General features: G+C 40.4%; 1 protein-coding gene across 1 annotated transcript; it reads right to left on the bottom strand.

Annotated features, from left to right (window-relative positions):
• Nucleotides 1-636: 636 nt before the first annotated feature.
• LOC135232000 (olfactory receptor 52P1-like) lies at nt 637-2,077 on the bottom strand. The gene has a single exon (XM_064289249.1). It carries the CDS (start codon nt 2,039-2,041, stop codon nt 1,076-1,078), a length of 966 nt encoding a protein of 321 aa, XP_064145319.1. The 5' UTR covers nt 2,042-2,077; the 3' UTR covers nt 637-1,075.
• Between the last annotated feature and the right edge of the window lie 17,462 nt (nt 2,078-19,539).

The raw sequence follows: 19,539 nt of genomic DNA on the forward strand, positions 1-19,539 counted from the left end.
GAAAGTTTTAGTGGTCTAGACAGAAGATCAAACCAGCCACAAACCAGCCAATGCAAACCCAGAGCAAGGTCCTAACTCTCTTCCATTTCCCGAAGGCTGAAAGAGGTGAGGAAGTTGCAGAAGAAATGTTTGAAGCTAGCAGAGGTTGGTTCATGAGGTTTTAGGAAGGAAGCCGTCTCTATAAAAGTGCAAGGTGTCGCAGCAAGTGCTGAGTTAGGAGCTATAGCAAGGTATCCAGAAGATCTAGCTAAGGTGGCTAGACGAAGGAGATGAAGGAGACTAAACTAAACACATTTTCAGTGTAGACTGAACAGCCTTATATTGGAAGAATGCTGTCTAGGATTTTCATAGCTAGAGAGAAGTCAATGCCTGGCTTCGAAGCTTCAAAGGGCAGGCTGACTCTCTTGTTAGCAGCAACTTTAAGTTGAAGCCACTACTCATTGACCATTCTGAAAATGCTAGGGCCCTTAAGAATTATGCTGAATCTACTGTGCCTGTGCTGTATAAACGGAACAACAAAATTGAATGACAGCACATCTGTTTACAACATGGTTTACTGGATATTTTGAGCCCACTGTTGAGACAACCGGCTCAGAAAAAAAACATTCCTTTCAAAATATTACTGCTCATTGACAATATACCTGGTCACCAGTGAGCTCTAATGGAGATATACGAGAAGTGCTTGTGGGGCTATCTTCTGATTCTTGCAGATAGCCAGACAGCAGCTATAGCAACTGTGTTAGATTATAAATCTATGCCTGGAGTATTGGCAGAGGACAGTGGCTACCCAAAGGCTCTTCTAAACTGGGGGCAGGGCAGAAACTCCTCGGGGCATAGTTGGTTGTTTTCAATGCCTGAGAACTATCTAGGTTGGAAGAATCTTCCCATGTTCACATTTCTTGATTGGAAAGGAAGAATACTATACCTCACTGAACTCTTCTGTGATTTATTATTCTTGGAAATTCTAGAAAGCTCTGTAGAGGATATCATGCCCCCATTAAAACCCCTTTCCAGCCTGAAATACTGAGAATTTCCTAAACTTGAAAAACTTCTTTTCTTTTGGACTAAACTCCTTCTATACTTCTGGATCATTCAGATTTCCCTGCCCCCTCTGAAACACACTGACAACACTTTCTCGAATTTCCTTGGTCTTAACTCCATATACTACAGGGTTAAGGGCTGGTGGGAAGAGTAGATAGACATTGGCCAAAAGAATGTGAATATGAAGTGGAACATGATGGCCAAAGCGGTGGGTAAAAAAGGAGAAGAGGGCTGGTGTGTAAGAGATGAGGATGACACATACATGGGAACCACAGGTCCCTAGGGCCTTGGACCGAGCTTCAGCAGATGGGAGGTGATAGACAGCTTGTATGATGAAGGCATAGGAGAGACCAATGCAGAACAAGTCAACCCCAATGACCAACAGTGCTGCGGTCAGCCCATACACTCGGTTAGGTCTGGTGTCTCCACAGGCCAGTTTCACCACAGCCATATGCTCACAGTATGTGTGTGGGATGACATGGCTTTGGCAGAAGCTCAAACGCCCAATGAGGAAGGGACATGGGAGCATGAGCAGGGAGCCCCGCACCATTGCTACCACCCCTATGCGGGCAATAATGGTGTCAGTGAGAATAGTGACATAGCGAAGTGGGTGGCAGATGGCCACATAGCGGTCAAAGGCCATGGCCAGCAGCACAGTGGACTCCATCATGCAGAAGGCGTGAATGAAGAACATTTGTGCCAGGCAGGTGGAGGCAGAGATATGTCCTGCTCCACACCAGAGGATGGCAAGTAGCTTGGGAACAGTGGAGAAGGAAGCAGCCAAGTCAATGGTCGAGAGCATACAGAGGAAAAGATACACAGGCTTGTGCAGGGCTGGTTCAGTGGCAACAACAACAAGAATGGTTATGTTGCCCACAATTGTGGCTGTGCCCAGGCAACATACAGGGAGTGAGAGCCACAGATGGAACTGTTCCAGACCTGGAATGCCCAGGAGAAAGAAGACAGAAGGATCCAGGCCAGTGTGATTAGGAGTCTCCATGGTCTTGCCAAGAGTGCTGGGCCTCTTCTCTTGTCAGAAGCCCCCACACGGTGTCATACTACCTGGAGAGATACAGAACAGGGATATGAGTTAGGTTAAAGAAACGCTAGCTATAAAATGTTAGGTAAGCTTCATCATCTATAAAATGGGAATAATAATATACCTATTCCATAGAGTAAGGAGCCCCGGTGGTGCACACAATTAAGTGCTCAGCTCCTAACTGAGTGAGCTCAGCCACTCACTCAGTGGCTCTGTGAGAGAAAGACCTGGCAATCTGCTTCCACAGAAATTACAGCCAAGGAACTCAGAAAGCCATGGCTGTGGCAGTATGTTTGTCCATTTTCCCACTTCTGTTTATTCCGTTAATATTTCTTTAGACTCGGGCAGACATGGCTCTAGCAACATGCTTGTCCACTTCCCACTTTTGTCTTTTTGAATATATGTCTAATAAAACTTTCTTTTTGCTTTACTAAACTTTGTGATGTTTTCCCCCTACAACAGTAAATGGCGTAGTCATCAAAGATTGCTGATGCTACGCATCCAGTCGAACTTGAGAAGACCCGGACTATGGAGCAGAAGCTAACAAAAGAGGTCCTATCCTCTGGACCCACGTGTTCCCACTCCAGGTGAGTGCTCTCAGAAAACGAGCCTTTGCTTATTCTTTTTTGTTCTCTTTCTCATGTTTTCTTAAGCTTCGTTCAGCATATTTGTTTGGAAAACTGGTTAGTTGATTAAGGAGAATCTTTCTTAGGTTTTTGCTTGATCATTTGGTTAAGAATGATAGCTAGCAACTCTTTAGGTCAACTGCAGTTTAGGTCCGGATTTGGGGTTTTGAAACATTAAAGAGGTAATTGTATTTTCAAAGAGCTCTGGATCACCATAAGCCACAAATTTTGGGTGTTCTGTGACTCAGAGAAAATCTCAAAAATAGTGCTCTGTTTTGCCAAACTTGCGGGGGCAGGTGGCAGCTCCTGACTTGTGTCGTGAAATTTGAAGGGAGAAGTGGTAGTTCTGTACCTTTTTTATGAGATAGTTTCTCAGTGAAGAATCACAATGTTAAAATTAAAATCATCAGTAGCTTTAAAGTACTTTCCAGCTAGAAGAACTAGTATATTTAAGGCCGGAAATAAGAGAACAGTTCTCTAGCCAGCAGAATGAATTAAGTTCAAAAAGAAGGAAACAAAAACTTAAACCTTAGAGCTTAATATCTTTTTGATAAATGAGCTTGGATTTTCCCGCTACTGACACTGGTTTGGGTTTCATATTGAAAAATGTGATAAACTAAGTATACCCGAAGCAATTTGAAATTTCAGTGACCATTTTGGGAAAATGAGCTTTGATTTGTGTTGTTCTTTTTTTCCTTGGTTTTTATAGAGAACTTATGCTTGATGCTTAGGTTTTGTCAAAAGGTTTAATATTCCTCCACCTGAAGCTCTGGCAAGTTACTAAGTTTTATCTAGAACCTGTTTTTTTCCATTGAATTGAGTAGATCTTACCAAAAATTACTATACATACTTCTAGAAACTAGGATCCCCATATCCGTGTTTTGTGTGGTATTGTTTAGTGAGTTTACGTGATCTTTCTGTCTGCTTTTGTTCTACAAACTTGCTTCTGGTCTAGAGCATTGTGTCTTAAGTTTCTGACTTACATCAGGTTAGAGGCTATGGCTTAGAATTGTTGTTTTTTTTTGTTTTTTTTTTTTTTTAAGTCTGTCTTAGAACCTCAGTTCTTTCCTTGTCTAGAAAAACTGCATCTTGTGTCCATCTTATGATTTAGGCTTTTGGTAGCTACATAGAGGAATTTTGATATAAATTGTTCTATTTGAAAAGTACACCAAGATCTTTGTGTTCTGTATGTCAGTCTTAAAAGCAAAATCTTTCTAAGTAACTTAAGCTAGGTATTATATAAACTGTGTTTTATTTAAAGAAAAAGGATAGTTTTGTCTTAAGTAGAAGTTTCAGAACAACAAAAGAGAAAGAAATTAGTTATCTTTTGTCTTTCAAAATGTCTAGGTACAGTTAAACACGTGTAAAGGAATTGAGATGACTCTCTCCAGCCCTCAGTCTCCCTAGCTAAGAATTGATGGATTCATTTATAAAATTGCTACAGAGCTTTGGTATTTATTGAGTAGATAGCCTTTCAAAATGCCTCTGTCAATTTAAACATATGTAAATAAATCAGATTGGGCTAATCTTTTCATCTACCTTGAGTTAAAAGGTAGGTAGGGAGAGACAAAATCAGGCCTCCTCAGCCCCCAGCCCTCAGCCACCAAGGTCAAATACAAGTCATAATGACACACCAAAAATGGCCTAGAAAAATGTTTCCAATCCCAGCCAGAGACTTTAGGTTATATCCATATCAATACATTGTCAACAAATGTTGGAGAGGCTGTGGAGAAATTGGAACACTTATACACTACTGGTGGGAGTCTAAAATGGTACAACCACTTTGGAAATTGATTTGGCACTTCCTTAAAAAACTAGAAATAGAACTACCATACGACCCAGTAATCCCACTATATCCTAGAGAAATAAGAGCCTTTATGCACACCCATGTTCACTGCAGCACTGTATACAATAGCAAAAAGATGGAAGCAACCAAGGTGCCCAACAACGGATGAATTGATAAATAAATTATGGTATATTCACACAATGGAATACTTCCCATCTATAAAGAACAGTGATGAATCTAAAACGTTTCATAACATGGAGGAATCTGGAAGGCATTATGCTGAGTAAAATTAGCCAGTTCCAAAAGGACAAATATTGTATAAGACCACTATTATAAGAACTTGAGAAATAGTTTAAACAGAGAAGAAAATATTCTTTGATGGTTGTGAGGGGAGGAGGGGTATTCATTAATTAGATAGTAGATAAGAACTACTTTAAGTTACGGGAAAGACAACACACAATACAGGTGAGATCAGCACAACTGTACTAAACTAAAAGCAAAGAAGTTTCCTGAATAAACTGAATGCTTCGAAGACCAGCGTAGCAGGGATGGGGGCTGGGGACCATGGTTTCAGGGAACATCTAAGTCAATTGGCATAATAAAATCTATTAAGAAAACATTCCCCATCCCACTTTGGAGAGTGGCATCTGGGGTCTTAAACACTAGCAAGTGGCCATCTAAGATGCATCAATTTGTCTCAACCCACCTGGATCAAAGGAGAATGAAGAATACCAACGACACAAGGTAATTATGAGCCCAAGAGACAGAAAGGGCCACATAAACCAGAGACTACCTCAGTCTGAGACCAGAAGAACTAGATGGTATCTGGCTACAACCGATGACTGCCTGACAGGGAATGCAACAGAGAACCCCTGAGGGAGCGGGAGAGCAATGTGATGCAGACCCCAAATTCTCGTAAAAAGACCAGACTTAATGGTCTGACTGAGACTAGAGGGACCCCGGTGGTCATGGCCCCCAGACCTTCTGTTGGCCCAGGACAGGGACCATTCACAAAGCCAACTCTTCAGGCATGGATTGGACCGGACAATGAGTTGGAGAGGGATGCTGGTGAGGGTGAGCTTCTTAGATCAGGGGGACACTTGAGACTAAGTTAGCATCTCCTCCCTGGAGGGGAGATGAGAGGGTACAGGGGGTTAGAAGCTGGTGAAATGGACACGAAAAGGGAGAGTGGAGGGAAGGAGTGAGCTGTCTCATCAGGGGGAGAGCAATTGGGGAGTATATAGCAAGGTGTATATAAGCGTTTGTGTAAGAGACTGACTTAATTTGTAAACTGTCATGTCACTTAAAGCACAATAAAAATTAAAAAAAAAAAATTACATTCAAGAATACCCTATAAGGCAGTATTGCTCTGTCACATGGGGTCACTATGAGTCGGAATCGATTTGGCCGCATCCAACAACAATTCCCTAGAGTTGTTGAAAGGATCAAATGGGTTAATATTTGTAAAAGATTTTGAACAGTACCTGACGCATAATGCTTGTTAAATAAATAAATGTGAGCAATTGTGCAAATCATCATTTAAATAAACTAGAATTGTCTCCTGGTTAAGGCCAATTGTCCTCAAAGAAAGGAACCAAACCTGTTCATCTTATTCTTTTCCAGGAATATACCTGAACACACACACATACACACTTTTATAGAGTGTGGTAAAAGGAAAGAGATTAGGTGAGACCACCACTGCAGAACATAAACTGCAAGCACAGTTCACTGGATGAAGTTGGATGTTGTTCTTGTCTTTCCATTTGGAATGGGTTCTGTTTTGGGGCTCAGTGCTTGGTAGTTATTCCTGATCTTAATACTACCTTAGAAGCAGCTACCCTTTTGCTAATCAACAGATATTTTCACATGTCCTTGCTCAACCCTCATCCAAAATGGCTTAAGACGCATTTCACTCTCACATCCAGTTACCTTTCCCCAAGTTGTTGAAGTTTCCTCTTTTAGGACTTAATTCCATCTGTGAAACAGAAAATTCCTCCCTTTCCCATCCCACTCCTGGGTCAATCATTCATTCATTTTCTGTCTCTAGCGCTTGATGATTTCAAAGAAAGGATGCAGACAAATTCTTCTCCATCTTACGCTTCCTTAACATCAAGAAGTGATTTTATAGATCAACCTTCATTTGTTCCAGGACAGTAATGAATCATTTGTGGAGAGACCTTTATTCTTCCCTCTCATTTATCCCTCGTTTCCCATACCCACAGTTCCTAAGTGGACACAGGCCACAACAAAGAATACTTAAGGTAAAAGGAATGATGTAGAGCATGTGAACCATGATGGGGTAGAATAAAAACTGAGAAATCATTTTAACTGGAAGTTTTCATAATGGGAATGACAACTTCACTGCTGAGAAGTTCATATCCATTTATTTAACCATATTTCATGTGCACCTTCTTTCTAGCTAACCCTATTCTAGATGAATGAGCAGTACAAAATGGCCACCGATTCCGGGAAATATGGGAAGTAGAAAATAGGTATCGAAGAAGAATCAACTCCTTGCCACAGTTCTTTCTACTCTAGGTGTGTATATATCATCTGGGAAGAGAAAGAAACTCTTCTATTCCTTACTGGCCCAGATACTGTGTCTATAATCACTGGGGAAAAAAAAAAAAATTAAGAGCTTGTCCCTCCATTTTTGGACCACACAGAAGTTCCTTACTTCTTGTGTAGCTGTGCTTAAGAGAACAATATTGTTGTTGTTGCTGCTGTTAGTGCCACCGAGTCTGTTCGGACTCATAGCGACCTTAGGTACAATAGAATAAAACACTGCCTGGTCTTGTGCCATCCTCACAACCCTTGCTATGTTTGAGCTAATTTTCCAGCCACTGTGTCTATTCATCTCACCGAGGGTCTTCTTCTTTTACATTAACCCTCTACTTTACCATGCATGATGTCCTTCTCCAGAGACTGTCCTAGACAGCCCAAATACATTTATTACCAAAATCAATTATTGCTGTTGCTCTCACAGACATAGGGACTAACAGAAGTAGAGGAGCTTGGTTAAAAGTGCTATCCTAATCACAGCTCACGGGCGATAAACTGCATGATCGCTAGAGAAGAGATGGATAGATCTGGCTGGTATCTGGGGGTGCATATGAATGGTCTTTTTAGACACATTGCTCTGTTAGCTTATTCATGGGAGGACAAAAACAACAAAAATCTAGGATTTAAATCAATTGACCTAGAATATCATCTTCTCTAAGGACAATCACATCAAGATGAAAATTTGAATTTGGCCAACAAGGCTTGGGGAATTTAACCATGACCATTATTGATGTGATTTGAACTCTCTAGACCTCCATCTAATATACAGGAAACAGCATACTCCAACTTTTATGTTTACCTTCACATATTCTTTGATGAAGTAGGGTATATTAGAGACAGTAAGTTTTGGCTCTTCTAGAGCATCAAAATACGGTGATAAAACAAGTGTAGTTATTGGAACCAAAAATTTGGGAAAAAAACAGAATGCTGTATTTACTTCTTGGTGATGGTAAAGTAGAGGGTCAGCAAAAAAGAGGAAGGCCATCAACAGGATGGATTAACACAGTGGCTATGATGACAGGCTCAAACATAGCAAGGATTGTGAGGATGGTGCAGAACCAGGCACTGTTCCGTCCTGTTGTACATAGGGTTGCTATGAGTCAGAATCAACTCAACAGCACTTAGTAACAACAACAGCTTCTTGATTGAACTGTTACCTGGATTAATTTCTTCTCGAATCCTCAAGTTTCTTGCACTGTAAATAGAAATAATAATACTTTTTCAGGTTTGAGGAATTCAAAGAATATAGCTAGTACAGCTTTTGGTCCATAAAGATGCTAATAAATGTCATTTACTATTATCATTACCATGATTTTAATAGAAAATAATTTAATGTCTCATGCAAAATTGTCACTGCAATTTGCTTAACAATTAGAATCTAATCTTAGTTAAAATATTTATATTATGAGTAACTAGTTTCTGCTCAATGTAATTTGTTCCACTGCAGTACCAAATGCGTAAAAGAAATGTTCTTGATATATATGTATAGTGGGTTATCTATATATATATTTTCTGTATATCCTCAGGGTCACATGAAAATCATTTGGAGATTTGAAAACAGTTTCCTGGCTCCTCTTTACCACACTAGCTGTGCTCACCTCTGGTTTTTATGACCTGTGTTTGCTCACTGAAATAATACGGACTATCGTTCAGCTGAGTGGCTCAACAGGGACAATGGAGCTGGAGTCAGAATGCAAAAGCAGGGAAGTCTCTCTCACTAAACCACTCCATTCTCCCCCTCACATGTAAGCTTATATCACACCTGCCTACACTTTTCAGTCTTCTCATAAATTCACTTACCCATACCCAGGAGGTTTAACTTATTGATTCTCTTTGAAGTAACATCTTGCTCTTTAGGTCTTGGACTCTATGCTTTATGACTTCTTTTTCCTTTGGTAACTGTACTGAGCATAGATTACCACATATTACTTGGCTAGCTTAGCCTCTAATTTCTTTTTAAGTGAAAATTACTTGCAGTTTCTACAGTCTTTTCTTCCTAAGCAACCTACCCTGTATACACACCAGCCCCTTTCGCAAGGCCATGCACTCTTACCCTCACTCATTCCCACCATCATCCCACCCCACTACAGGAATGAGTCTGCCTTCTCACACCATCACTTATACATAAATAACTCCTTGAAAAATAGTTGTGACAATTCTCACTCACGTCTCTGTTTGAGCCTGTCCCTTTTGATTAAATCTCTAACTGATTTTTATTGTGACATTAAAACTAATGCCCTCAGAAAGATGGAAGTTCCAGCACCACAATTTGGAGAAGGAGTGGTGATGGAGAAGACTTTTTTTTTCCTGACCCCACACCAAAAATCAAAGGCTTTAACTCTCTGTCCAAAAGGAGAGCTGGGTTTGGGCTGCCTCTGCCCTTTGGGAGAGCACTAGACCATGAAAGAGCTCAAGGTACTTATGAAGTTTCTGCTGATTTCTCCTACCCAATTCCCCACTACTGGTCTCTGCAATGTCTATATACGTCACTAGGGACGCACATTTCTTTTAGATGCTTGGTGCATATGTATTTGTTGTAAGTAATTTCAGGAATATCATAAAAAGTGACTCAAAATTTCTTTACAATGCCTTTCATTTCCCTGATATGGTTGACACGTCACTTGATTTTTCCATTATTCTTAACTCCCCACTCTGCATCTCTTTCAACCACTCAGCCTAATGCCAAACTAACACTCCTGTGTTAGGAGGATTGCTAACTAAAACTCCAAACCAGACTACTCAGAGATTTATTCAGTGAAATTCCCTTTCCTGGCCTCTAAGTCTCATCCTCCCAGCTTTACAGCAGCCTTCTCACTTCCAGTTTCACAGATACACTTCTCTTAAAGACTAAGAAATGCCTATTTCAGGGACTCCCCATAGCCCAAACTCACATGACTCCAGGACTGCAGAAACAAAAAGGCACATAATTGTGAAAGCACCTTCAGAAGATTGCAAGTCTTGCGTCACTAGTCTCTGCCCACTCTCAACTATCTGAACACTGGGCCAACAGGCTGTTATATAGATGAAGCCTGTCTTACAGCCCCTCTTGGGAGTTTAGTGGGTTGTACTGGGTTTAAGGCTAGGGCATCCAGCTTTCAACATCTCCTCCTAGGGAGATTCTGTGTTCCCCAGGAAACTGGGCATCCAAGCTTGTCTCTTCTGGTTGACCAAATAACAAGATAAAGGACGTGTATACGTGTGTGTGTGTGTGTGTGTGTGTGTGTGTGTATTAGGTATAGCTATAATAAGGAAATACATATTCTGTATATGTATATAATATATAAAGACAAAGAGGTTAAGCTAGAGATCCTAACGTGTTGGGGCCACTCAGACTCCAAATGCTTAGGTCCCTGATCTGTATTGCTCTCTGTTTCCAATGCGACACCTTTTCTCAAAGATTCCACAACATAAATACCCTCGTGGTAATCCCTGGCAAGTTCTGCTATTCCCAGTTCCTGGGAATCTGCTATCACAGAGTGTTTACATCGAATGTCTTAGACTGACCATTTTTACTTAGCTGCAGCATGGTTGGCTTTGCAAGATGACTTTTCATTTATTCAAAAATATGTGTTACCTGCACAAGATGTGCCAAGATGGTAAAGGAACTCAATAGAAAATTGTACCCATGCGTAAGGTCTAGGAAACATAACTTGCTAAAGGCAGTTTCTCGCCATATGAGGTCATTATTTTGGGAACCAAGAAAACCTGAGATGTATGCACTAAACACTGCCAAACCTTACATCTCCTGGTGTCCTTTACTGAGAACCTATCCATTGTGCTTATCTTGCTAAACTGTATGGTCAGAGAGCTCCTTTGCCTGAAACCCACAACCTAGCTTTCTATATGACTAACTCACTTTGGGACTGATATCTCCATACACACATCACGTATTTTGTATAACCTCACCAATCATATAGTTTACTCCAACACATGTCCCGAGCCTTCTTCCGATCATGAACAAGTGTCTTAAACACCTAGTCACAGAAAACCATCCTTTCCCACCATCTAGAACCCCACATTATGCACAGTCACTTTCAAGAACTGTCTGTGCAGTGCTGTGGCTTCTTCCATCACTCACCTCAGGACCTGGTCTTGCACAACCTTTTCAAATGCTTCTCTGGTGAGCATACCACATATGAAACATCTCTCCTGACTGTGAGGAGTCCCCAGCACCTGAACCAGATCTGATTTCTGGTCAGCTGTATACTTTTGATTTTAGCTCCTGAGAGACTCTGTAAGTTAGTGATCGCAAACTTTAGCATGCTTCAAAATTACCTGTAGCAGTTGTTAAACATAAATTCCTAGTCTCCAACCCCAGAGACTGTGATTCAGTAAATTTGAAGCAGGGCCTTAAAATCTGCCTTTCTAATAAGTTCCCAAGTGATATTGATGCTACTGGCCAAGGGGTCACACTTTAAGAACCACTGCTCTAAGCAAATGAATAATATATATATATGTATATTATACATTATATGTATATATGACCACTGAGTCGATTCAAACTCATAGTGACCCTATAGGACAGAGTAGGACTATCCCATAAACTTCCCAAGGAATGCCTGATGGATTTGAACTGCCAACCTTTTGGTTAGCAGCCTTAGCACTTAACCACTATGCCACTACTACCCAGCTCTGGTAGTATAGTGGCTAAGAGCTTGACTGCTGACCAAAAGGTCAGCAGTTCAAATCCACCAGTCACTCCTTAGAAACCCTATGGAGCAGTTCTACTCAGTCCTATATGATCGTTATGAGTTGGAACCAACTCAATGGCACATAACAACAACAAATATATATAATTTTTGGATTTTCTTCCCAAATTGCTATCTAGTCTGCACTCTATTGAATTCTATTGGTCAACGTAGCTAACACAAACATTTTTAATAAGTCAACTTTAAAACATAGAGCACAGCAGGTCTGAAATGAGATATCTTTCCCAGAACCCCACCCTAAAACTTCTTAGCTGTCTAGAGATAAAAGTGTATCCAAAAAAACTTCTAAGTCACCTTTCTTCTATTAATTAAAAGAGAAATACACAAATAAAACAAGGAGGAAATAAATTCTGTAATTCCTTTATCCATCCCCCAAATCAAGTCTACCTTTCAACAAGTTCTGGGAAAAGTCCTGGATGGCACATTCCATGGATGATATAATAGCTTTGTGGTGTGTCAATGTGGGTAGGCTAAACTGCATTTACTATATCTGCATTTTTAGTACGTTTCTGGATATTGCAGGCTACTAGAGATATTGTAATTTTTTTTAACTAGTGTAACTAAGCATTAAAAATCATATACCATTGTATTCCATATTTTGATTCCCCACCAAAAATCTACCTGCCCAAAGTTTTCTGGAAAAGTCGGATAGCCTGGAGGCATAAATGTTTCATAAAATGTCTTTATGTTATACATAGAGAGATAAGGATCCAAAGAAAAACAACAACAAATACAGAGCAGAGAAAAATTTCAGAAAGACAAACTTTATTTTAAACATATATGTTGTTGTATATATAGCAAAAGGATACAGACACACACATGCATGCACACACACATATATATCATATATCCTGGAAGGATGGAGTCAAATCATTATCTGATGTTCAATTCAGAAAATATATTACACTGTGACAGAGATTTCTAAAGTTGAAAGAACTGAAGAAAAAAGTCAAGCATCGAGTTACAATTCTCAAGGATTCTATGCTCAAAATATTGAACGACTCAGGAAGCATCAAAAGAAGACAGAGCGAATACACAGAGTCACTCTACCAAAAAAAAATCAGTCCATGTTCAGCCATTTCAGGAGGTAGCATGTGCTCACGAACCGATGGTATTGAAGGAAGAAGTCCAAGCTGCACTGAAGGCATTGATGAAAAACAAAGATCCAGGAACTGACAGAATACCAATTGAGCCATTTCAATAAATGGATACAGTGCTGGAGGTGACCACTCATCTATACCAAGAAATTTGGAAGACAGTTACCAGGCCAACCTACACGAAGAGATCCATATTTGCGCCCATTCCAAAGAAAGGTCATTCAACTGAATGTGAAAATTATTGAACACTATCATTACTATCAGACATAAGTAAAATTTTGCTGAAGATCATTCAAAAGCGTTTGCAGTAGTACATCAACAGGGAACTGCCAAAATATTCCAGTCAGATTCAGAAGAGTACATGGAACAGGGATATCACTGCTGGTGTCAGATGGATCTTGGTTGAAAGAAGAGAATACCAGAAAGATGTTAACTTATGTTTTATCGACTATGCAAAGGCATTTGACTGTGCAAATTATAACAAATTATGGATAACATTGCAAAGAATGGGAATTCCAGAATACTTAATTGCACTCATGAGGAACCTGTACATAGACCAAGAGGCAATTGTTCAAGCAGAACTGTGCGGTTTAAAATCAGGAAAGGTATGCATAAGGATTCTATCTTTTTGTTATGCTGAGCATAACAAAGTCTGTATGCTGAGCAAATAATCCAAGAATTTGGACTATAAGAAGAATGGGGTATCAGGATTAGAGGAAGACTTATCAACAATCTGCTATATGCAAATGACACAACTTTGCTTGTTAAAAGTGAAGAGGACTTGAAGCACTTACTGATGAAGTTCAAAGACTATAGCCTTCGGTATGGATGAAACCTCAAGACAAAGAAAGCAAAAATCCTCACAACCGTACCAATAAGCAACATCATGATACATGCAGAAAATACTGAAGTGGTCAAAGACTTTGTTTTACTTGAATCCAAAATCAACACCCATGAAAGCAGCAGTGAAGTAATTAAAGGGCATACTGCACTGGGCAAATCTGCTGCAAAAGGCCCCTTTAAAGTGTTGAAAAGGAAAGATGTCATTTTGAGGACTAAGGTGCTCCTGGCCCAAGCCGTGGTATTTTCAATAGCCTTATATAAATGTGAAAGCTGGACAATAAATAGGAAGACCAAGGAAGGATTGATGCCTTTGAATTATGGTGTTGGTGAAGAATAAAGAATATACAGTGCATTGACAAGTCTGTCTTGGAGGAAGTACAACCAGAGTGCTCCTTAGAAGGGAAGATGTTATCAGGAGGGACCAGTCCCTGGAGAAGGACATCATGCTTGATAAGGTAGAAGATCAACAAAAAATAGGAAGACCCTCGATGAGATGGATTGACACAGTAGCTGCAACAATGGAGTCAAGCGCAGCAACTATTGTGAGGATAGTGCAGGACTGGGCAGTGTTCTCTTTCTGTTGTACATGGGGTGGCTATGAGTTGGAACTGATTCGATGGTACCTAACAACTGCAATGACAAATGAAAAGAAGGAGGTCTATTTTCTTCGCCACTCTATATTTAATGCTAAGCCCAGTACTGAACTTATGGGTAATTATAAGTAAATATTTGTTAAATGAACTAATGAATGATCTGTGATATTTGCAAAATAGTTACCTCATGTTTAAAATATTTGGTATTTTTCTGCAACAGAAGCTCTCAATAAGAGCAATATTCTGGGCTTAGCTGGATGATTCTGCTACATGAGGCAGATTGTCTGGGTTTGGCTCCAGTACTTGAGTTGAATTAGTGTAAGCTAATGTATTTTCACTCTGGGCCCCTAGCTGAAGAAGCAGAACCTACCTGGTGCATACTCTTCTAATAGCAGGTCTCTGGTGCACAAGATCTCTGCTACACAACCACGCAAGCACATTTAAGGCCTCTGCTTCTGTCATGTCTGCCAACAGGCTCAATACAATTCAAGGTGTGTAATAAGGAATTTGGCCTCAGCCGAAAGAGAGGTCTGACCTTTGTCCCCAGCCCTGGGAATAACCTCTAAACCCTCGGACTTTCCTAAGTGAAAGAAATATCTTTATTACTCATGGTGGGCCCCTCAGATCACACCTGATAGCTTATACTAAAGAGGTGCCTCTTGGTGGGCACCTGATAATTTGTGCTAACAAGATGACTCAGTGAAGGTCTAGCCACAGAGATAGTTTTAGGGTGGGGATTGGCCATACCAGAAAGACCAGTCACTTGATGGCGGGGACTTTGAGCCACAGGGAGGGAAGGAAGCTGTAGACTGAGTTCAACCACATGGGTAATGATCCAGTCAACCATGACTATTGCAAGGCAGTGGATTTCTCTTTATATATGTTTTTTCTGGCTCTGGGTTTCCAGTTCTGCCAAGATGGTTTGCTAGGCCACAATCTTGCAAAGGGATTGAACAGTTTACTCTGCAAATAAGGTGTGTAAAACCCTTGCAGGGATTGGTCAATTACTGTGCAAAGTAAGTAACTGTGGTATACCTAGGGGATTGGTTAGTTTGTGCTCTTGCTGGGGACCACATCTTGAAATTGATAAGGAAAATGTTATAAGCAGCTTGCCTGACAGAGGTTTTTAGAGAGAGAGACAGACAGAAAGAGAAAGAGAAGAAGGATCTGTAACACTGCAGGTGGCACGAAATAGCACAAGGTGGCGAGAAGTGGCTAAGAGAAGGCAGAGCCCAGCAGCAGTAGGCCAAAGTGGGGCCCAGTGGCAGTAAGCCCAAGCAAAGGGACTGCCTGAAGGCACACGTGAGAAGGAGCTGAAAGCTTTTTTGGTTGGAAGAGGTCCTGATGGATGAACTATATCCTTTTCCTGAGTTGCTCCTGTTACTTCCGAGTTGAGGGAGTAGTTGGCGTTAGAGATGATAGAGTGGTTTAGCAGCTTGGACAAGTGGATATTTAACCTCCACCTCATAGGAACCAGCTTTTTTGCTAATTCTTATTAAAGAAATAATTCATTTGCCTATGTAACAAAACTCCAATAAAAATGCAGGTGAGGCTCACCTAGGCTACACATTGATGCATCCCTGAAGATGACAGAAGTTTTGCATTTGGAACCCTCCCAGATTCTGCTGTATGCATCTCTTCCTTTGACTGGTTCTTATTTGTATCCTTTTTGCTATATAAAACTGTAATCATAGTGTATTTGTTTTCTAGGGCTGCCATAACAAAATACCACAAATTGGTTGTGTTGAAAAAACAGAAATTCATTGTCTCATATTTCTGGAAGATAGGAGACTGAAATCAAGATGTTAACAGGGCCATCTTTCTCTGAAAGCTTTAGGGGAAGACTTTTTTTCTTGTTCCCATTAGCTTTGGCAGACTGAGTTATTCCTTGCCTTTTGAGACCATAACTCCAATCTCTGCCTCTATCTTCACATGAATCTCTTCCCTCTGCATCTCTCTGTGTCTGTGTCTCTTCTCCTCTTCTTATTAGGACACTAGTCATATTGAATTTGAACCCATCTTACTTCAGAGAGACCTCATGTTAACCAATTACACCTGCAAAGACCCTGTTTCCATTCAAAGGAACCAGAGGTTAGAACTTCAGCACATATTTTGGGGGGACACAATTCAACTCATAATAATAAGTATCACATTTTCTTGAATTCTATAAATCATTCTAGTGAATTACCTAAACTGAGGGTAGTCATGGGAACCCACAGATTTATAACCCTGAGGATCTCAAACTTGGAGATGATGTATGAAGTGAAAACAGTTTTGTGGGGACTGTTCTCTCACACTTTGCAGTTTGACAAATTTATTACAGTTGGTGTCAGAAGTTTTAGACAGAATGGCAGCCTGGAGGTCTTTAGCCTTAACCTTGAGAAGCAGGGTCAAGCCCCATATAATGGGGTAGGGAAGTACATTCCATCCAGTTTGAACCAAAACCAAAAACTGTTGCCATGGAGTCAATTCTGACTCACAGCGACCCTATAGAACAGAGTAGAATTGCCCCATAGGGTTTACTAGGCTGTAATCTTTATGGAATCAGACTGCCATACCTTCCTCCCACAGAGTGGCTGGTGACTTTGAACTGCTAACACCTAGGCTAGAAGCCAAGCGCTTTACCAGTGTGCCACTAGAACTCCTTCCACCCAGGTTGGAAGGGAGAGTAATACTTGCTAAACAATAACCCATACAGTCCTGTGTGGTTTTAATATTCATCGAAATTTCCTATGACCAAAGCAAAAAACTAATTGTCACTGAGTTGATTCTGACTCATGGCAAACCTGTGTCCTATGACACTAGCTTAAATTGAGGATTAAATCTACCTTATTTTGTTCACAACATTACCAAGAGATGCTAAAGCAGCATGATGGCAATGAAGCATGTTATATTTGCGTCTCCAACATCAGTTTGCATTTGTAATTGTCCTATTTATAGAGACCAACTTCCTGACTTATTTATCAGGTCTTCTATTATTTTTTTTGGTCTATTATTGTAGCACCTGAGTATTACATATTGAAAGACATATGGCTTATTGTATTTTTTCTTGTATTTCTTCTCTCTATTGCACTTACCCCACAGACCTCTTTCCATTGAGTTGATTTGTTTGTTTGTTTGTTTGTTTTTATTGCACTTACCCCACAGACCTCTTTCCATTGAGTTGATTCTGACTCATAGTGACAGCACAGAACTGCCCTGTAGGGTTCCCAAGACTGTCATCTTTATGAAAGAAGACTGCCACATCTTTCTCCTGCTGAGTGGCTGGGCGGTTAGAGCCATGGACCTTCTGGTTAGCAGCTGAGGATTTAACCACTGCACCACCAGGAATCTTTCCTATTGCACTTAGGACATTAGATTTATTTTATGCCTCGTAAGTATATGGTGCATTTAATTATGCAATTAAGAATTTGTTAAAGGTAATTCTTGGTTAGAGAGGGGTACAAATAGTACCCAACAGTAACAGCACAAAATAATAAAAATTTCTTAATACTGTTGCAGTGGGTTGAATGGTGGCTCCCAAAAAGATATGTCCAATGTCCTAATCTCTGGAACCTATGAATGTTACCTGATTTCAAAAAGGGGTCTTTGCAGCTGTAATTAATTTGAGGATCTAGAGATGAGGAGACTATTCTGGATTATTCAGGCAGGCCCTGAATCCAATGGCAGTACCCTTATGAGACAAAGACAAAGGAATATTTAAGACAGAGAGCAAATGAAAAAGAAAGGAGGAGGAGGCAATGTGCCCATGGAGGCAAAGATTGGAGTAATCCACTTTCAAAGCAAGGAATGTTGACAACCACCAAAGCCTCCTAGGGCCTCGAAAGGTAATGTGACTCTGCCAACACCTTGATTCAGATTTCTGGCCTCTGAATCTGTGAGAGGATAAACTTCTTTTGTTTTAAGGAGGGCTTCAAATGTGGATGCCCTCAGCTGCCATCTTTGAGTAGGGGGCACAGCTACCTGTTTGCTACTCCAAGGGGTGAGAGATTTGGTTGCTATGCAATGAGTATGCTGCCCTTGTTTCTATCTGCTATGACTGAACTATTTCGAACTGGTTCAAAGCCCTGGTTTTAAGTCACCCAGTTTGTGAAGATTTGTTACAGCAGCTCTACAGAGCTAATACAACCAAGCAGATTTCCCCAGAGAGTTATCACTATCTCCTTCATCTCAAAATAAAGAACAACAAAATTATTTACCATCTTTATCAAAAAGGAAGGGTGTTTAACAGCAAAATCCAGAATTCCCTAAGGAACCACTGGTGTTATAGGGTAGAGGCAGCACCAGAAAGCTGTTCCTATACTGACAAGAGTGGCAAAGAATGCAATCACACAAACAGCAAAAAAAAAAAAAACTTCAAATTAGAAATGGAGACTTGAGAGTCTTGAGAGTTTTCATCAACATTCTAGCTGCAAGTAACCATAAATGTGTTATCATCTAAAACTTGAAAATACTTCCCATAGGCAGTGCCCAGGACACAACTGGCAGTGATTTAGTCCAATGCTTCTCAAAGTGGGGCTCCCCGACCAGCAGCATCAGCATCATCTGGGAACTTGTTACCTGTTGCCATTGAGTTAATTCTGACTCATGGACTTTATAGGACAGAGTAGAACTGCCCCATAGGGCACCCAAGGATTCAAACTGGGGGCCTTTTTGGTTTGCAGCTGTGCTCACAACCACTTTGCCACCAGGGCTCTGGGAACTTGTTAGAAATGTAAGTTCTTGAGCCTCACCCACTGAATCAGAAATGCTGGAGGTGGGGCTCAGCAATCTGAGTTTTAACAAACCCTCAAGGTAATTCTGATTCATACTAAAGTTTAAGAAAGAACAATTGCTCTACTCTTTTCAACAATCATTATGCAGATAGATTCATTATGAAGACATTTGGGTGTAAAAAAATTGACTTTGTATTAATCACCATTTGCCAAATCAATCTCTTTTTACTCTTCTTATAACGGCACAGAATATAACTTAGTGGCACCAGAACCCATCTAATTCAGCCCAAAGCTGATTCCTATGATGTGGAAGTCAGACATAGCTCCACTCTCCAAACTTTTTATCAATTCTGACACTAGCTGTCACTCCCACAGCACTCTCTACTTCTTTGCTTGGTTTAATAATTTGTTGCAATGGCCACATAGAACTCACAGACCATACTCACAATTATGGGGTATATTAAAAAAAAAAAAATAGGGAACTGCTAAGTTACAATTCAGGATCAGGATCAACTCAAAAGTAACAGG

The sequence above is a fragment of the Loxodonta africana genome, chromosome 7 (assembly GCF_030014295.1).
Source record: "Loxodonta africana isolate mLoxAfr1 chromosome 7, mLoxAfr1.hap2, whole genome shotgun sequence".
NCBI classification, from domain to species: domain Eukaryota; kingdom Metazoa; phylum Chordata; class Mammalia; order Proboscidea; family Elephantidae; genus Loxodonta; species Loxodonta africana.

Excerpts from the sequence above, each read along its gene's own strand:
- LOC135232000 (XM_064289249.1), bottom strand. The coding sequence starts at position 2,041 with ATGGAGACTCCTAATCACACTGGCCTGGATCCTTCTGTCTTCTTTCTC.